This window comes from Genypterus blacodes, unplaced genomic scaffold (assembly GCF_046128005.1).
Source record: "Genypterus blacodes isolate CSIRO-AG114 ecotype Tasmania unplaced genomic scaffold, CSIRO-AGI_Gbla_v1 ptg000039l_1, whole genome shotgun sequence".
Lineage (NCBI taxonomy): Eukaryota > Metazoa > Chordata > Actinopteri > Ophidiiformes > Ophidiidae > Genypterus > Genypterus blacodes.
In genome coordinates, this window is record NW_027466852.1 from 4,833,456 (window position 1) to 4,853,081 (window position 19,626).

General features: G+C 48.1%; 2 protein-coding genes across 2 annotated transcripts; one reads left to right on the forward strand and one right to left on the reverse strand.

Annotated features, from left to right (window-relative positions):
* Positions 1-144: 144 nt before the first annotated feature.
* Positions 145-13,531, forward strand: LOC142996637 (calmodulin-regulated spectrin-associated protein 3-like). Its single transcript, XM_076147626.1, has 17 exons — positions 145-319; positions 2,987-3,264; positions 3,427-3,567; positions 3,968-4,054; positions 5,616-5,754; positions 6,232-6,371; positions 6,695-6,788; positions 6,905-6,956; positions 7,106-7,167; positions 7,252-7,282; positions 7,466-10,004; positions 10,097-10,218; positions 10,315-10,598; positions 10,720-10,822; positions 11,037-11,149; positions 11,271-11,389; positions 11,548-13,531. Exons 1-17 carry the CDS (start codon positions 187-189, stop codon positions 11,893-11,895), a joined length of 4,785 nt encoding a protein of 1,594 aa, XP_076003741.1. The 5' UTR covers positions 145-186; the 3' UTR covers positions 11,896-13,531.
* A 77-nt stretch (positions 13,532-13,608) lies between these two features.
* On the reverse strand, positions 13,609-18,296 carry soul5l (heme-binding protein soul5, like). Its single transcript, XM_076147659.1, has 7 exons — positions 18,222-18,296; positions 17,296-17,355; positions 17,131-17,212; positions 16,742-16,862; positions 16,514-16,653; positions 15,923-16,086; positions 13,609-15,746 (listed from the first exon to the last, which is right to left on the reverse strand). Coding segments are annotated over exons 1-7 (1,146 nt in total). The 5' UTR covers positions 18,224-18,296; the 3' UTR covers positions 13,609-15,169.
* Between the last annotated feature and the right edge of the window lie 1,330 nt (positions 18,297-19,626).

Genomic DNA, 19,626 nt, shown 5'->3' on the forward strand with positions numbered 1-19,626 from the left:
TTGACTATTTGTTTTAGAAATGGTGCTGTCATGCTGTCACACAGCCCTAGTTGATACATCACAGTAGGGTCCTCCTCCTCCTCCTCCCCCTCCTCCTCCTCCTCCTCCTCCTCCTCCTCCATCATCATCACATCATACCGTGGCGCGCCTGCTTCCTCCGTGTCCCCCGTGTGGAGCAGCTTTGCCATGGTGGATGCTGCCGGCACCATGAAGACCTTCTCGGTACCGGAGATTAAACCGCTGGATCAGTACGATTTCAACCGGGCCAAGACCTGCGCCAGCGTGCGGTGGCTGCTGTCTAAGTCCTTCGGCTCTGCAGGTAAAAGCTCCTCGTCGTGTTCGGGGCTTCCACCGCTCTCTGTCTGCTGAAGGCGGCGCACAGCTTGGGTGGGGCGTTTAATAAATTAGCATCCCGGTTTGTGAGGCTCAGGCCGGCGTATGTCGGGTTGTGAGGCGTTGAGGGGAAACACGGCTGTCTCCTGCCCGGCATCCGGCCCTCACAGCCTGGGACTGAAGCCCTAAACCCCCCCTGCTGTGGCTCTCTCGGTCTGTAACCCTTAATGCGTTTTTCTTTAAATGGCCACGACTAATTTTAAAATGACACGAATTTGATGCTGGGCAGAAGCATTCATATAAGTGGTGCATGAGGCGTTTGAGGAGCGGGACGCGGTCACAGCTGCATTGCAACAAAGGCTTCTGTCAGGTTGTGTTTTAGGCCCGTGGAGCTTTAAGGTGAAGTCATGTCGTTACACCTGCACGGGTGGAGACGTTGAGGCGGTGGAAACTACACAATTTCAACTTTTGTGTTGCAAGAAATAAGACTTAAGTGTTTCCGGCGGTAAATGGGTCACGAGCTCATAGTATCTGTGTCAGTGTAACGCGCGCGTGCTGTGGGTTCACTGTGAGACAATAGATGTTACTGAGGCTCAGTCATACATCATAAAAGTGTGACTGTAAAAAGAGATATATTCCAAAGTAAGCATGTACCGGTAAATATAAATAACACAAGTGGGCAGTATATATATATTGTTTACACAAGAAGAAACACCTGCATATTATAAGTGCTGCTTTTGTTCATGTGTAGTGAGTGTGAGTCAGTGGAGTCCATTACACGCTGAGCTGTGCTGTCACTCTATTCATCCCCGGTATGTTTGCCTTTTATCCAGTCAAGGGTGAATGATAATAACTAACACAAATGACTATATTCATTTTTCCTTTGTAGTAGTTATCAAACCTACAAAGCACTTTAGAAACAGGAAAATACTACATACAAGAGATGCAGAGTGACAGAGAATGTCACGGTAAACATAATGATGAACAAAATGATGTCACTTATCATTTTTGTTAATTATGTTCTGAGTTATTTTCCCATCATCTCTTGTATGTCTAAGCTTACAATGGACAGGAGAAGAGATGAGCTAGATGAGAAAGTTGGCAGCAGGGGGCGTCATTGTTCTCTGTCCCCTAGAGATCACTCACTGGGTGCCTCATAGCATTTTAATGGGTGCTCAGATGGAAATCATTAAAATGCCACCCATAGATTTAGCCATAGACCCATTTACTCTAACATGACCAGATGAGTACTAAAATGTAAAGTACACACACACACACACACACACACACACACACACATACAATTGGGTTAATTTCATGTATTTACCTGCACCTGATCACACATAAATAGATCTACACAATGTGACACACAACTACACTGGAGAGCAGCTTTAGCTCCACAGATGTGTTTGTGTATCTGCTAGATTAAATTAGTCCCATGCTAAATGCTTCAGCTGGTTCCTGCTCTGCAGTCCAGCCCGAGTCTCTGCTTTGATTGGGACAGAATGGCTGCTTTCCATTTCCATCGTTCCCATAGCGACGATCGTCCTATTTCCCTTCAGCGCTGCAGAGGGTGACCGAGGAGAGTTTAACCCCAAATAGAGTGTGTATCACACTGCACCGGTGTATATGCTGCACCATGTGACAATGACTTTGACTTACTTTGAGAGACTAAAGTCAAACATGGCGCTGTTTCTATCCAGCAACTATTGTCACACACTGATTCTCTATTCAAACTCACTGTCATTTGTCTCCTCTCTTTGGGTATGGAGGGAGAGAGCTACTCCCCAGGAAATCTATGTAAGATACAGCGAGGAAGAAGAGCAGCAACAACACCGAGCTGTAGTTCTCCTTAGCAGTTGTAGTTGAAAGTGAATGGACAGAAGTGGTAGGGCAGAGGAAAGGAGGAAAGTACTCATGGTTCCTTTAATGATGTCCGTCCAGCCCAATCTTCAGGATTATCATGACTCCTTGAGCAACCATCCACATGAATGTGGGTCAGTGAGGAGTGTGTGTGATCGGGTGAGTGTGTACTTGTCTGTGAATCGACCCACTCTGTGCTGTATTCATAGTGTGTAGCACACACAGACACACTCTTGTCTGGGTAACCTGGCTGCTCATGCAGATGATGACATCATTACTGAAAGGGATTTGATCCCTGCAGAAGATATCGCTGATTGTCTCCTCATTTCTTTTATCTTCATTTTCTGAGCTCTAGAGGTCTTAGTGTGTTCCTCTTCTCTCTACATGCCGCAGTCTGTGTGTCCCTGGTGTCCAAAAGGGATTGTTGCTTTGACAAAGCAGTTCTTTGCATTTGAGCGAGGCCTCCCCATCCCCTTTAGAGAGGAGTGCAGGGAAGCTGACTCAGTCGCTTCTGTTTCTGCCTTCTGTGTCAGTTTCTGTGGATCTAACCTGCAGACCCTTAGTGTTTGTTTATCTGAGGTCAAGCCTGAATGTAGACTGTGAGGGAATTTGCAGTGCAGGTTGATCTTTACCTCACAAACACATGTGATCTTTATCATGTTGAGTGTTTCCTTTTCCTTCCTGCTTCAGAGGACTCACTCATCTCGAGCCACCTACTGAAATATTCATTCTGAGCTCCTCTCTGCTCATACATACATGCGCTCACTCTTCATCCTTTCTCCCTCTTCAGAGAATGTACCGCTGGACTTACATGAGCCACTTTACAAAGACCAGTATGACCAGGAGCACCTCAAACCAGCTGTTTGCAAGCTGCTTCTCGCCCCGGACTTCTACTGCCGAGCTCAGGACCTGCTGGCCGAGGCGAACGGGGTCTCCCAGCCGGCGTCGCAGGGCTCCCTGGCAGATAACTCGGCTCTGCTTCAGCTCCTCATTAAGAAAGGTTTCTCTCCAAGGGTCCAGGATGATGACATCACAGAGGATGACCTCAGCCACTCCCCTATCAAGACGGTGTGTGTGTGTGTGTGTGTGTGTGTGTGTGTGTGTGTGTGTGTGTGTGTATAGTTGCGAGGTATTGGATTGATTTCTGCTGCCTTGTTCTATTTCATTGCAAATCCATTGTGCTGCCATGTGCTGAGAGAGAGAGGATATTGCTGTTGTTTCCCCTGTCAGAAGGCCCACGTCGCCCTGATTGATGCATTGATGTCCCTGGCTGCCAGAGAGAGTGTTGGCAGGGTAAAGATGGCGGATGAGGCAGAGCAGATGGGTGTGGGAGCTCCATGGGAGAACGCGCTGCTCTTCTGGGTCAACAGGGTGAGACCAAAGCTCAGTAGCTCATTTGAGTGGGGGGACGCAAAGCCTGCGCAGAAACAATGAAATCTGTTATATTGAGACAGTTCATAAGCAATAACTGCATGTAAGAAACGTCTGATGTTTGCATTCATTACAGCAGGAATATATCATATTTAGAATTAGGAGTAGTAACATGGAGGTTTGTATGGAGGTCTCCCAGTGTATATGAAGCTGTATTCAAATTGCCAAAATTGGAGATACACCTTTTCATCAATTCAATCAAAGTAATTCCAAATCTGTAATGAAATGATGGAAGGAGATGCAATTTCAATCATTTTGGCAAGTGTATAATAGCATAACTGAAGATAAATGTATTGAACTGATGAGTTAAATACCAGCTGTGTTTGTGTGGTGCACACAGCTGAACCAGGCGCTGAGAGTGAGCACAGAGGAAGAGGAGCCTCCCAAGTCACAGACGTGTACAGACCTACAGCCCGCACAGGACACGGTGAAAACACACACACACACACGCACGCACGCACACACACACACACACACACACACACACACACACACACACACACACTCATACCCATGTACTGCACATGGCATCTAACATCTCCCCTGCTCTGCCTCTCTGTTGTGTCTCTTTCATTTCACGCTCTCTGCAGTCTAACTCCAACCGCTGGTACTGGAAGCTAGTCCCCGTAAGTGTCCTGTTCACCTGTCTGTCTGTCTGTCTGTCTGTCTGTCTGTCTGTCTCGCTCTCTCTCTCTCTCTCTGTCTCTCTCTCTCTGTCTGTCTGTCTGTCTGTCTGTCTGTCTGTCTGTCTGTGGCTGATGTGTGTTGTGCCTGCTGGAGGTCTCATCCATGCTGTCCAGTGCCTCTCCTCTGTCCCATTGTGAAGTGCCTTTGACAGTAATACCTTCTCCATACCTCTTGACCTTCTATAGTGATGTCCTGTAATGGTTACCATAGCGACAATGCTTTTGAACACGCGCGGTTACCAGTAGCAAACTTTGCCAGTTATGAGATCTGAGGTGTGGTCGGGGGGCGGAGGGAGGGAGGTGATGGCCCCCTCCTTTGTCCCCCTCCCTCTCCTCCTTCCCCTCTCCACCGTTTCTCTTTTTCTTCCTTTCCATGTGAGTTTGTGGCGTGGCGGTTACCGCGGTGACCGGCCCTTGTGTCATTTATGCTTGTTTCCCTCTCTCTGCCATCCTCCCCATCCAGCATGCTATCGCTTTTTGTTTGAAGGAGTCGGGGAATAAGCCGCCAGTGGTAACGTATAACACCTCACTCTGTTCTCCCCTGCCTTCCTCCTCTTCCTCCTTGTCCTCCTTCCTCCTCCACGTGTTCTGTAGCAGCGCACATGACTGACTGACAAATTGCCCACACCTCTCCCACGGACATGCAGACGACACACTAACACGCTTTTGATCCATGTGTTTAGATTTGACTGTGTGTGTGTTAGAAACAAGCAGAGTGTAGTTTGTATCTGCTCAGACTAAAGTCACAGTCATCAGTGCGTGTTCCTGCTGCATGGACACGAGAGGGCGCTCCTCCATGTTCTCTGTGATGATCATTGCCGTTTCTCATCTGTTGTATTTGCCAGTGACACATTTTTTTTTTGCGACGCTTCTTTAAGTGTGTGGCTTTGCACTGCACTGTCCTGGTGTGTGTGCGTGTTTGTGTGTGTTCTGCACTGACGCATGGTCTGTGTGGGCTCATAGTCTTTGCCACTGTATTGGATAATGGCTGGCGTCACCGTTTGTTATTTCTTCAGCAGTAACGTTCTTTTGCTTTCTTTTGCACTTTCACATGCGTGACATTTCTCTCTGACATAAACCAATAATCACATAACACTTACACCTAAATATCTATTTTCATATCAAATCTCTCTGTCTGCCCGTCTCTCTCTCTTGCTCTTTCTCTCTCTCTCTCTCTCTCATCCCTCCGTGCTTCCCCTCACTCGCCCATTTGCTGTTCCCATTTCCCACTTGTCTTTGCACCTCCTTCCTCTTCCTCTCTCTCCTTTTCCTCACCCCTCCTCTCCTCTCTTTCTGTTCTAGATCCGCTACCGGAAGGATAAAGTGCAGTCTAAGCTCACTCCTACTTTTCCTCTGGTTTCTGCCGTCAAAGATCTCTCTAACGGCTGTGCTATAGCTGCTGTGCTGCATTTCTACTGCCCCAGCTTATTGCCTCTAGAGGGTACACACACGCACACACACACACACACACACGCACACGCACGCGCGCACACACACACTGTCAGATGCAACCACGCATGTGCACACAAAGACTAATGGCTATTTTTCCTTTTCTATACTAAGCAGCACTTTTACCTTATCTTTTCTACAGTTGAGATTTCTCCCAGGCCTCAACACACACATTAAATAGTAAATACAAAAGGAACATATCCTATGGTCAATGAGAGGAAGTTTCAAACTTTCCTTTAATTATATCTGTATTACATATTTGATCTATCAGCTATCAAAGGTGTAAACAGCTTCAAACAGCTTCTATTCTCAGTGTGTGAGAGAGAAGTCTTTGATACAGACACACATACATGCTGTACATGCAGAGTAGAGTTTGTATTCATCCTTGTAACTCAGTTCTTTCCCTCTGTCCATCCCTCTGTCCACCCCTCTGTCCATCCCTCTGTCCACCCCTGTCTGCTGCTCTCAGAGGTGTGTCTGAAGGACACCATGTCAGTGGCTGACAGCCTGTACAACCTGCAGCTGATCAGGGAGTTCTGTGGGAGCAGTTTGCAGAGCTGCTGCCCCCTGGCTGTGGAGGACCTGCTCTACGCTCCACCCACTCTGCATGTAGGCATTACGGCTTCTCTCACCCGTTCACCCTATTCAGTATAATAGCATGAATATGATTTGAATTGAGCATGAACCTCCACCAGGTTCACACAGTCTGTTTACATGCAATTCTAATCAGATTTAGGCAGATGTCCCGTAAACAGCATCAATAGATTGAAATCGGCATGATCGGTTTACTCCAGATAACTCTTGTTAACAGAAATAGGAAATGAGTCTTGTTATTTCTGTCCATCTCACTAACTTTTGTTGCTTTACTTAAATGATTGTTGCTGATTCTGTCATTCTCTCAGTAAATTCTACATCTATTCTCTTGACCTCAGCTGAACATCATGAGCTTCATTGCTGACTTGCTGGAGTGGTTTGAGGTGAAGAAGCCCGACTTCGTCCAGCCTGCACAGCCCGTCGACCTCACAGGTGTGCGGCAGAAAAGATGTTCATTTGTTCGTTGATGTCGTTATATTGACTGTCTGACTGATGTGAATGAATATTAGTCTTTATGATTCCATTCTGTATCTGATTGTGTGTTTCAGATGTCTCAGGGTTACTGGACTGTACGAGTCCCGTCGGCGGGAACAACAACAGGTGAGGAAAGCTGTTCTGTCTTTGAACCGAGGAATTGAGACAAAAATGCTACGATGAAGCTCACGCCAAAACACAATGCTGACTGGAACGTTTGGTTGATAGAATGTTGAATATATTAGTAATACTCATTACTGTGTTCTTCTGTTCAGCAGTTCTCCTTCCTTCATCTTCAAACAGCCCTTTGTGCCCATCTCCTCACCAGTGTCACCTGGTAAGAACGTTACATTGCAGCTCTACAAGAATTTGTTCATTTGATTGGAATCAGCATCAATTGAATTTGCCTCTGTCTTTCCAGAAAACAAAATGTGGACTAAAAAGCAAATCAGGTACTTACACTGAAACTTTCACTTGATTTCTATATAAACTTTTGTTTTTGACATTTTGTCCTAATTATTTTGTGCTCTCATGTTGGCTTCTCCTCCATCTCCTGCAACCTCTGCTTCTCCATTGTCTTTGAATCAACCCATCCATTTGTTCATCCATTCATCCCCCATCCCTCCGCTCTCCAGCCGTCCTCTGTCTGCAGTGACTTTCAGCATCCCATTTGGGCTGGACAGTGATGTTGACATTGTCATGGGAAACCCTATAGATTCTCTTTTTCATTCTGTCAGCACTGACAGCCTCGCCACTGGCATCCCTGCAATGATGTCATCGGGAATGACCCGTGTCCCATACAGCCCTCCGGAAGACCTCAGCCACCTTGTCAGTGCTTCTGCCCCGTCACATCGATCTTCCTGGGCTCCTCACTCACACTTGCAAACCCCCCCGCTAGGAGAACTGCCAACCATTGAGGAAGTGCTACAGGTGGTCCATACTACTGGAAGAAAAGATCAGAAACAGGGAAAGATAAGCGAGAAAGATGACAGGCCAGAGGCGAGGTTGTGTCCAGAAGGAGCCCCTGCTGGTTTCTTCCTACATTGCCCTGAAAAGGATCCTCCTCCCCTCAGTAGCTCCGCCCCCTGCCGCTCTGGAATTCTCCATCGGCCGGTCGGAGGAGGAGAAGGCGGTGAGCCTGAAAAGCAAGGAAGAGGAGGGAGGAGAGAGAGATCCACACGGACTGACATGTCACGCGATGATGACTCTGTACTTCGCGATGGCAGCGTTGACTCCTCAGAAGCATCAGATGACACCCCGAGAAATGCTCCCGGCAATGTTCGACCCAGTCGCCAGGGTAACCACAGTGCCAGCAGCAGTCCACGCATGACAAGCTTTGCCGAACGACGAGACAACAGAAGGCGAAATCCTGCCCCCACCGGGGAAGAGTCCGCCACTGCTCAGACCCCGACCACCCCAGGAACTCCACACACGCCCTCCACCCCTGCAGGGGCGCCTGGTCGCCAGGACAGTCCAGGTCCCAGAGGCCCTGAACCAGGCTCAGAGGCCTGGGAGTTGGGTGCTCGTTTGGAGGAGAAACGTAAAGGCATCGAAGCCCAAAAAAGGCGTATTGAAGCCATCTTTGCCAAACACAGACAGAGGCTTGGAAAAACTGCTTTCCTTCAGTTGCAAAGGGAGCAAGGAGAAGGAGGAGCAGAGAGAGCAGAGGAAGATAATCTGACTCTGGAGGAGCGTCTAACTCGCATGGAGGAGCAACTGAGCCAGGAGGAAGAGAAGGAAGAGACAGAGAAGAAGGAGAAGGAAAGACATGGAGAAACTGAGGAAGACAAACCATCTGAACGCAATCCACCTCGATTAGAGAAGCAGGTCACATTCTCTGTGCAAAGTACGAAAGGTGCAGAGACAGAAAAGGGAGGAGGCAAGAATGAGAAGGCGAAAGACAAAGATGAAGAGAAGGAGAAAGAGAAAGAGAAGGAGAAGGAGAAGGAGAAGGAGAAGGAGAAAGAGAAAGAGAAAGGCCCAGTCCTGGAGTATAATGAAGTGGTGCAGAAACTGAGTGAAGCTCTGCAGTCACTGCAGAAAGACATGCAGAAACTTACTGAGCAGCAGCAGCAGCTGATGGGCAACCAAAGACCCAAACACACACCCAGAGCCTCTCCAAAACTCACAGCTAAAGTGAAGCCAAAAACGCCACCTAAGACGCCTCCTCACACCCCAAACAAAACTCCACCACGGACCCCAACCAAGACTCCAACCAGGAGCACCACTAAAGCTTGGGTGATTCCTGCTGCGCCCAATACTCCGTCTGCCTCCTCCCCTTCCCGCCGCTCTCGCTTGATTTCTACCTCCCCCAAAAATATCTTATCCTCTTCCTGCCCGGCTCCCCGCACCAAGATCCACTGCTCCTCTACTCCCCGCAGCCCCAAACACCACCCGCGTACACATCAGCAACCTCATCCGCGGCCCTCTGAACTCAAGTTCCCCCCGCTCAATCGTGTCCTAACACCAACCCAGAACGTGGACACTCTCCCCCACCTGCGCCGCGTGTCTCCCAGCAAGTGTCAAGTTCAGACGTCTTCTTCGTTTCGCATTGGCGGGCTCAGGACTCCTCAGGATCCTCGTCAGACTTCTCTGCAGCTGCAGCTTCAGCCGGACGAGAGCACCTCAGAAACAGGCTCGAGTGAGACCCCCACTCAGTTCAGCCTGGAGCTGGAGCAGGAGGAGCTGGAGGCTTCAGGAGCGCCGGGATTTTTGCCCCAGCCCAGGCGAGACCATCCCCGAGCTGCCGGCGGAAGCAGCTCCGGCGCTCCGTCCGAGTGCTCGTTTGAGAGCGAGACCTTGTCCCTCTCCGCCGCATTCAGTGCTGTAGGTGAACGAGGAAGAGGAGCGGGGAAGCGCTGCAGCCTGATTGAGGCGTCGCTGTCATCTATTGGAGGACCGGACGGGGGCAGTGATGAACCGACTGATGAGGGCCATGAATTTTCCTCTGATTCTATGAGTGACCACACAGAATCCAACGCAGAGTCCAGTGGGAAAGCAGCTGAAGATGCTGTAGAACCTCCAGAGCAGCTGGATCTGGCTGCAGAAGCAAGGGACTCATCTGAAGAACATCTAGAATCCAAAGGAGAACAAACGAAAGAGACAGAAACTCTGGAACCAAGTGGACAACAGAGGGAGATCGGCACCAAAGGAGGAGTTGGATTCTTCTTCACGGTGAGTGCAGATGTATGTTACACCCTGAAATCCTGTTGTACCTGTGCGGACAGATGTTTTGAGTGCTCGCATATGTGTGTGTGTACTTGTAGGAGGAGATCCTTAGTGAGGAGGAGATGGCCCAGCGTAAAGCTTTACTGTTAGACAGACAGAAAAAGAGAACAGAGGAGCTGAGGAGGAGGAGACAGTGGAATGAGCAAGAAAGGGAAAATCAGTAAGACACACACACACAGACCCACAGGAGTGGTTAATGCAACAAAAATACGCATTGTGATATGTATTATATTGTGAGGCTGTTGTGCGTCCACAGATCGGCGTCCTCAGAGAGGGTGAGAGTGGGGTCTCCGTCTCACACACCTCCCGTGACCACGACCTCCCCCTCCCCCACGCCCCCGGCTACACCGCTGCGGCGCGGAGAGTTCACGCGGGGGGAGTACGCGCGGCGGCATCAACTCAGGATCATGGAGGACCTGGACAAAGTGCTGCGGCAAAAAACGACCAATCAAGGACAAGCTAAGAAATCCCACTCTCGCCCCCGCAGCATGACCAGGGAGGGCTCACAGCTGTCTCACAGTCCAGCCAAGGGGAAAAGAGGTGAAGTAACAGAAGAACAACGTCCGTGCATCCACCTGCAGCTCCACCTTCCCCCCTGGCTTCTCTTCTGTTAATGGCTTTTGTTTGTTTCTCTGCTGTCACGCCCGTTTGTGTTTCTCAGGTGCAAAGTTGACCAAAGTTTACTCTCACTCCTCACTCAACCTGGCGCCCACGGCTGACGAGTCTGCAAACGGCGGCGCCGGCCGCACAAAGAAACCCCCCAGGTACGCCGCCGCACGTCTTTAGGGAGAAATCTGCAGCTTGGTCACGATGGTACTAACTTGGTTTCTAAACTTGTGACTAGGTGTGTTTATGTTTAACTGTTGCATTTTCATACTTCAACTTAACTTTATTTATACAGCACCAAATCACTTGCTTCATTGGTTCATTATGTGACCTCTGTTATGTGACCTCTGTTATGTGACCTCTGTCCGACAGCCGTCCAGAGTCACCTTTGGCATGTGTGACGCCGAGCCGACTTAACAATCAGAATGGGGATAAGGACTGGGAGGTTGGCTCCAGCGGCACCTCGCCTGCCCCGGACTACACAGGTACACACATCCATTCTGAGACGAGCGGTGAAGGCTGGGCTGACTTTAGATGGTCAGTATTAAACCAGCTTGGTGCCGTGGTGATGCAACATCCCTGTTTGTGTCTGTATTCATATTCCAGGTCCCAAACTCTTCAAGGAGCCAAGCTTCAAGTCTAACAAGTTCATCATTCACAATGCTCTCTCTCGCTGCTGCCTGGCTGGCAAGGTCAACGAGGGGCAAAAGAACAAGATAGTGGAGGTAGAGGACTCCTTTCTGCATCCTTTCGTTCTTTTTGGGATGAAATTAATCACAGAAGTCAATCAAATGTTCTGAATGATTTTAATGTGCTATCTGGATTCAGAGCAGACCGTGTGCAGCCAAGACAACTAATGTCTTACTCTTCATTTCAAATGTAGGAGATGGAGAAAAGTCCTGCCAAACACTTCCTCATCCTGTTCCGTGATTCCAGCTGCCAGTTCCGGGGCGTCTACACCATGAACCCTGATTCCCAGGAGCTTACGCGATTGGCTGGAGTGGGCCCCAGGACAATAAGCTCCTCCCAGGTGGAGTCCATCTACAAGTACAGCTCAGACAGGAAGCAGTTTAGTGCCATCCCCTCTAAAACCATGGGCATGAGTATTGATGCCTTCACTATTCCTGGCCCCCTTTGGCATGGAGGAGCAGGAGGAGGGGGAGGAGGAGGAGGAGGAGGAGGAGGAAGTAGGAGAGCAAGTGTAACTAAGAAGGCGAGCATTTCCAAGTGAACAAAAACACGCCAAATGACAAAGGAAAGATGCAAGATAACATGAAAATCACAAAATATTTACAGTGTAAATCATATTTAGACAGAATGTGCAGTTAGTCCTTCATGTGGCCATGTGCATGTGTGTACACGAGTTTGTTCATCTTACAAACACACGTACCTTCACTCTCATGCCTTTGGATTATCCTACAAATACCTAATGTTTAAAACTCTTTATATTCCCCTTATGTGCATGAAAACACAGCACAATTTGAATCCCATGAGGAGAACAAACTTATTCCCACAGGACACAATGATTGGTTAGCTGTATTTGATTGCTTAGGATTTCATTGTTTGAAATACAGACTCAAATGTTGAGTTCTTTTTCTGTCAGAAGAAAATGTAATACGTGACTTTCATAGCACATGAGTTCTGTTCCACCGCTGCTCCTTCAGGCGCTGAGGAAGTCCTGGAGTAGAACACCAGGGTGTGTTTATCTACCTTAAGCCAAACAGAGTGAACCTGTAAATGCCTTCTCACCTCAGAGCGACTGGCGGGACTTTTGTTTTGTACTTTTGTTGCTCTCAAGTTGAAGTGTCACTAGGTTGACTAAAGCACATTTGTTTTACAAAATGAAATATAGCCATAACTATAAGATGGAGAGTGTCAAAAAGAAGGTTGGACTGACTTAATGGCTTAAAATGAATCATTGATCAGTTTCAGGTGGATTTGTAGCTGTGGTACTTTAAGGAAAGTAAACTTTGTTTCGTGTTGAGCACTTATCCAAGTATCCTCTGCAGCTCTGAGTGCTGGGCAGTAAACTGGGTTTGACCCTCTGAGAGTCGTTCACTCCTTTGGCCCGCTGACTCCACCACTCACGGGAATCTTAACAGAGTGGTAAGAGCCATTTAGAGGCGATGATGGTTGAGGTCGCAGAGATAGAACAGTACATGTGAGGGCCGCTTATGTACTTAGAGTACTGTCTGAAGTAGGGGCTAATGCTGTCCTGCAGGTAGGTGGAGATCTCCTCCACTCTTTCCTTCCATCTCTGTCAGACTTCATTCATGTCTCAACACCCAAAGACTCTTCCACGACTCCTGTGTGTGTGTGCGGCCCAGCCTCAGGTGTGGATGTTACTCACTGTCCACCGCTGACTGAGAGCTGAAGAAAACCTTTTGGTCCCCGGTTCACTTGCTGGATATCTAATAACCTTGATGTCTGACCACCATAGACATAGTGTGGATGGTTATTTGTGTAGTAAAAAGCTTATTTCACTTCAAGCTGTGTTAATAATGGGTTAAATGAGCATGAGAGGCCATTTAAACGACTTTTGTACATTTAACTGATGGAGAGTTGAGGGTGACAAAGGTGAAATCAATTTCTTAAAGCTGCTGTTAAAGACGTGTTATAGCATAATTGAAGTGATGTGGGTCGTGTCCCTGGAGGTTGAGAGGCCAGACGTGAACTGGTCTGTTCCAAACCAGCATCCACACACTGGATTAAACACGGCTGAATGAGCTTGTCTGTCTCCTGTGATCTGTCTGCCTCTGCCCCTCTCTCTGTCTCTCATGTCTGTCTCTCTAGCTGCTGTTATAGCGCCTCAATCAGGCCGATGCCGGTGCCAACATTGACCAGGTTCTTCCCTGGATCCTGTCCAGTCTGCCAATAATGTTTCAATCTGTCAATCAATGCCTTTATAAGACAAGCAAAAACAATCCAGAACTACAGATGAAGAGTTGGTTATGATCTTTTATTGTACTTTTCTTAGAACATACAGCTCAGACACACACACACACACAGAGAGATTGAGTGCCTCTTATTAACTGATTTCATTGTTGCCTTGGTTATTCAGCTGTTGTTCTTTATGGATGTTTGGTGAAATCCACTTTTAGGGGATAAACTCTTGATGGCCTGGACATAGTTAGCTAGTTAGCATGTTAGTTCAACAGATGGCAAAGCACATAGCTTATACAGTGTAAGAAGCAGCTGATCAGTGGGAGAACATTTAGTATCATGAATTTGAATAGTTGTGGGGGAAGTTTTTGAATTTTTTTCTTTATTAAAGGGCAAATAATCCAAAAGGCAAAAAACTAATCCATCATGTTTAGCATATTTTGAACAGTTTTATTTGTTGTTTAACTTGGGGAGCTTAGGCCTGTTAGGATTCAACGCTGTGTTGCTGTTGGGGAAGTTAGCGGTTTGTGAGTTTACAGGCACTTTTGAGCATAAATGTAGTACAGTTCAAAAAAAATTACAATAGACAGAAATTGTAAAGTGGGCTTTTCTCACGGTGGTGTTAGTGTGACGTTGCGCGCCGAGGTTACGATGATTTGCCATAAATGAAGCTACACGTGAAATGAACCGACAGGACAGGAAGCCAAGATGATACATGAGCCTGCAGGATGGAACAGAGGGGGAGCAGGAAAACTACTGACGGGAAGATTACAACATCAAACTGCTTGTACATGAGTGGATTTCACAGGTCGTCCTCTGATGTGACCGCCTGCTCTGCTCATTTAAAGTGACAGCACACAACACTGGAATGGAGGAATAACACTTTCTTTCACAATAAAAATTACAGATTGAATTCAAAAGCAACACAAAAACAGCCATTCCTGCTATCAATACAAATAGGTGTTTCAATGCTTCAGTCTTGGTCCAATATGAGCATTTACTAACATTGAGGTATAAGGCAAATCAGATATTTCCTCCCAAATATCACTCTGGACCACAGCGGCCTCTATTCAGCCAATTACACAGCCTCTTGCTTTAGAGTGTCCATGTTGGGATCTTAAGTAATTTTCAGGGTGAAACGGATCTAAGGGGTCTCTCTCTCTACATTCCTCCGCTAGATGGGTCAAAACGAACATCATAAATACTCACTAACTAATATTCATATCTTAATTACATGGTAAAGTTGTATTCATAACCTTGAATTGACGAAGCAGATAGATATTCTTTGTGTTTAGCTGCATCACTGTGACGTACTGTATAGTTAAACACTAAGTGCCATGAGGGGGAGTGCGTGTGTGTGTGTGTGTGTGTGTGTGTGTGTGTGTGTGTGTGTCTGTGTGTGCGTGTGTGTGTGTGTGTGAGTGAGTGAGTGTGATGCACAGGAACAGAGATACAGGGCGAGGCTGGGACACCAGGAGGCAAACACACAAGGAGGAGAACATTCAGCGCTGTTGCTTCAGTCACACTTATTCATTTATCTTTCAGTCCTAGTTCCATTACGTTTTGGGATCTATACCTGCAATCGTTGCTTCAAAACAAATGTGATGGGGTGATGGAGGCTACTATGCTTCAGCCGGCTTCACCGCAGGGCCGCTGTCAGCTGGTGCTTCCACAGACGCCTGCACGGTGCTGTTCCACGGGGCAGCGTCGGCCTGCGGGTCCAGGGAAGGGTTGGCTGAGATGGGCTCGGAGGAGTTGGACGTCGGGTCAACCAGGATCTGGGCGGCGGTCGGCAAGTCGCTGATGGCGGCTGTGGCTGCGGTGGCTCTGCCTGTGAGGCCGGACGGGGAACTCGGGGGGACGTCGGACGGGGAGACGGCCGACGCGTCAGAGGGAGCGCGTGAGGAGGAGGGGGAGGAGGAGGAGGAGGAGGAAGAGGAGGAGGAGGATGAGGAGGAGGGGGAGGGGGAGGAGGAGGAATTAGACGTGGTGAATAAGGACAGAAGGGCCGGTGTGAGTGAGGGTGAATCGGAGAGTGTGTGTGGAGGAGTGTCGGGTGGTGTGTCTGTGGGAGAGTCGCTGAGAGTGGGTGTGGGTGTGGGTGTGTGTGCAGGGGTGGGCTCCTGTGGGTCTGTGCACACGGGCACCCCCTCAGCCACGTACCACACCTCATTGTGCCTGTTCAACAGCTTCAAGGGACTACACACACACACACACACACACACACACACACACACACACACACACACACACACACACACACACGGTTAATGTGGTACAGTAACTTACAGTAACAGTAGCAAGATCTCAAGCACTCATATATGTGTTTTCCATGCATGTATATGTGCGTGTGTGTGTGTGTATGTGTGTATTACCTATCATAGCCAACTCCATAGTGGTATGTGTGGTTGTAGGGTGCTCGGACTCTTTCCAGCTCTTTAGTCAGCAGGTGAGCGTTCAGCCTGGAGGTGACTGACAGCATCCAGCCGCCGTAGCTCCTCACGTAGACGTTCATCTCTGGCATCTCTGTGAAATACAGCTGTGCAGGAGACGCAGACACACATTTACACACTGATACACTTCAGTGGACACTACAGAGACTAAGCCAGAGCTGGCAACATAAAGTAAACACACACACACTGCTTAAATCAGGGTGTTAAAGCCTTTCAGACTTGTGTGAATGCTGTTTGTAAATGACTTTATCGTTGCAGCATGAAACAGCGATGACACAGCAGCAGTGACGCCTGCATGAACAAGCAGTATCAGCTCAGCACCACTTTACCCTGCAGCGCCCTCTACTGGTCTGAAAGCAACAATCAGTGATCAACTTACTGCGCAGTTACAGTGAACTTCTCCTGGACTGACATGTGACCTCCTGAACTGTACAGGAGGACCCCACCACACACACACACACACACACACACACACACACACACACACACACACTTGCACCCTCTGCCGCTCACCTTGTCGTTGGTGGGTGTGGGTGGTTGGTCCTGGTAGGCTGCAGGCAGGGGGAAGTTGAGAGTGTAGATCGCCGGCTCCCACATCCTGGTCTCCTCTGGGATCTTGACAAGGACGGGGGCGGTCATCTCCATCTGAATACCTGCCAAACACACACACACACACACACAATGTAACACCAATCAAACACAGCTATGGAGAGCTGACTGAGCCTCCCATCCTGTCCTCACCTCCCTCGTTGGCTCCAGTGATGTACTGGAAAAGCCTCCTGAAGGCCATCGCTGCACCCACGCCCATAAAATAAGCTTCTGCGTCTGTGGACACCCAGCGAGTTGGGCTGTAGTGCCGCACCTGCACACACACACACACACACACACACACACACACACACACACACACACACACACACACACACACAGAGACACACACACACACACACACACACACACACACACACACACACACACAGAGACACACACAGACACACACACACACACACACACACACACACACACACCGAACACACACACACATATATATACACTGATTAGACAAAGTGCATGTGTAGTGGAAGCTGGGTGGGTGTGTAGCGTGTGCAGGTGGTGCAGGTCACACACACCTCATATTCATCTGTTTTGCAGACCAGCTCAAATTCTAGACACTCCTTTGACTCTGTGCAGAAGCTGTTGTTTGTACTCGGCCTATCATACAATGACAATCAAGTTACCATTTATTATTTATAAGTGACAAACGATAACGTCGCTCAAAGAGAAGTTCAACTTACCCAACGCTTGCTTCCACTGAAACAAGCAGAGCCAGCGTGGCCAGAGCTGAGATGAACGCCCTGAGGAAGAGCGCATGAACGCATCGTTATGAATCAGAGAGACAATAAGATGAAAAAAGGCTGAATATGAAGGGAAGGTTGAACAATCTGAGGAGCTCTTATTACTGATGCATAATCATCTCGTTGATAAGTGTTGGGATACATAAGGAAACAGGAAAAGGAAACTATCTTCAAGTGAGATCATTGCGTCATTTCTAATAGGACGGTGCAGCAGGAGCAGCACACGAATGACAAACAAGCAGAACAAAGAGGGTTTGTGGGGCCGGTTAAGTACAAGTGTTTGTTTGGGCGAATGGTGCATTCCAGACTTCGCACTGCAGAGATGAAATGGGACGCGTCCTTTCCTGTGGAGCGACGCAAGAAGAGAGAGAGAGAGAGTGGGAGAGAGAGTGGGAGAGAGAGAGAGAGACAGAGAGAGAGAGAGAGAGATCTGCTGCATCATCAGGCTCTGCCTCTCACAGGCAAAGACGTTTCGAGGTCACGGCTGCCCTCTCTCTCCTGGTCAGAGCTCATATTTCACCTTTCAGACGCTCAAATGCACCAAAACACGCGATTTAAGATCACGCAACCCTAAATTAAGGTAATTTAAGGAGGAATGGGGGAGTCCATGCGTCTCTTACCTGCCGCAGTTTGATCTCATGTTTATATTCAGGTGTTATCGCAGTTATATGATGTTTTATTGTATCACAAATTTTAAAACGAGCCGATAAATCGAGCTGAACATCCAGACAAGAACACAACTTCATCTATCTACGACAAAGCAGAAAGTCGATGAGCATGCAGGCTGATCAATACACACACATCCTCGCTGATCAATCCATCATATTATCTTTAAATCACATCATAGCAGAGCTCAGCATACTCACATTGTCCCGGAGCCGCTTGTGTGCGTGTGTGCGTGTGTGTGTCCTATCCCACCTGGAGGGGAGCGCAGGAGTGTGTGTATGGATGCTGCAGTCTGCTGCACTGGCGCCGGTGGAGTTACTGCGGACTGCAGAGAGAACCGGAGAGTGAGTGTGTGTGTGTGTGTGAGTGAGTTTGAGTGTGTGTGTCACAGGGAGGGAGGGGCAGAGCGCTGGCATCAGGCTGGACACAGTTGTACACACATCAGTCACGCAGCAGCAGGAGCAGGAGCACGCACGCACGCACGCACGCACGCACACACACACACACACACACACACACACACACACACACACACACACACACTGATCATCCCCTCTCTGTTTGGAGATGTATTACACCAACTCAGCGGTTCTCAAACAGTGCTGCTTGTTCCCCCGGTGGTGCACGCAGCGCCCCCTTGTGAGACAAACTAACCAACTGGAATGTTCGGAAAGTGAACAGGTCAAACTCATCCTGTGTGCCTCAGTGACCTTTAACAGAAGAAGCTGATCAACAGATATCAGCTACTATAATTAGTCTGAGCTGTCTTAACTACAATATGATCATGAAAATGTTCCTCTATTTATGTTTTAGTAACTTTATGATTTGTATACTTATTAGTTTAGTTTTTTTACTCATTTCAATCAACCTGCCCAGTGAATCCGACTCCTTCATGCTGTGGATTAGTGTTTGTGAATGCGTACTGTCCCTTTAAAAGTCACACTTTCTCCTTCTCGTTCTGTACAGGTGGCGTTATGTTGCTACACTACTTTTTTAGATCTGACCTTGTTTTGATTTAGTATAGTCTAAAATGGATTATGTCATCATCTAGCAAACGTACAGTAAAGACGTTTTCTGACAGACACGGGGATGTGATCTACACCGGCAGGATCACACTGATGGCAGGGTCAACCCTTCATGAGCCTCATTTGATCAGTTTTCTATGATTGCATCAGTGTTCCACTCTGAGTCTGAAGCCAGTGGTTGCTGCTGTACTGAGGTATTTCCTTCCCCATTAACCGTATACACACACACATTACAGGAGGGAACCTAACAGAAACACGTCCAGGCGCAGCGCCGCTAATCACAGCAGCACCACTCTGCCCTCAAAACCAACACACGACTGAATCACTCAAGCTTCCACCGGTGCTAAACACAATTGTATTTTTAGTTACGGCATTAAAGGGCAGCAACTAATTAGAAGACTTTTCAGAGCGTGACCACATGAAATATGTATATAGTGGTACAATGCTGAGAGAAAACAATGCTAAGTTCAAGTGCTAAAATGTCAGAAGTTCAGGTACGTGTCAACATTACAGGACAGCGTTGACATTATAGAGGACATGGACATCTCCTTTGTAGGGGGACTTGAACAGGTAGAATGAT

Excerpts from the sequence above, each read along its gene's own strand:
- LOC142996637 (XM_076147626.1), top strand. The coding sequence starts at position 187 with ATGGTGGATGCTGCCGGCACCATGAAGACCTTCTCGGTACCGGAGATT. Across the intron at positions 3,265-3,426 it reads GCCACTCCCCTATCAAGACG|AAGGCCCACGTCGCCCTGAT; the intron begins GTGTGTGTGTGT and ends TTCCCCTGTCAG. Across the intron at positions 7,168-7,251 it reads CTCCTCACCAGTGTCACCTG|AAAACAAAATGTGGACTAAA; the intron begins GTAAGAACGTTA and ends CTGTCTTTCCAG.
- soul5l (XM_076147659.1), bottom strand. Across the intron at positions 16,087-16,513 it reads CCACACCCACCAACGACAAG|CTGTATTTCACAGAGATGCC; the intron begins GTGAGCGGCAGA and ends TCTCCTGCACAG. Across the intron at positions 15,747-15,922 it reads TATGGAGTTGGCTATGATAG|TCCCTTGAAGCTGTTGAACA; the intron begins GTAATACACACA and ends GTGTGTGTGTAG.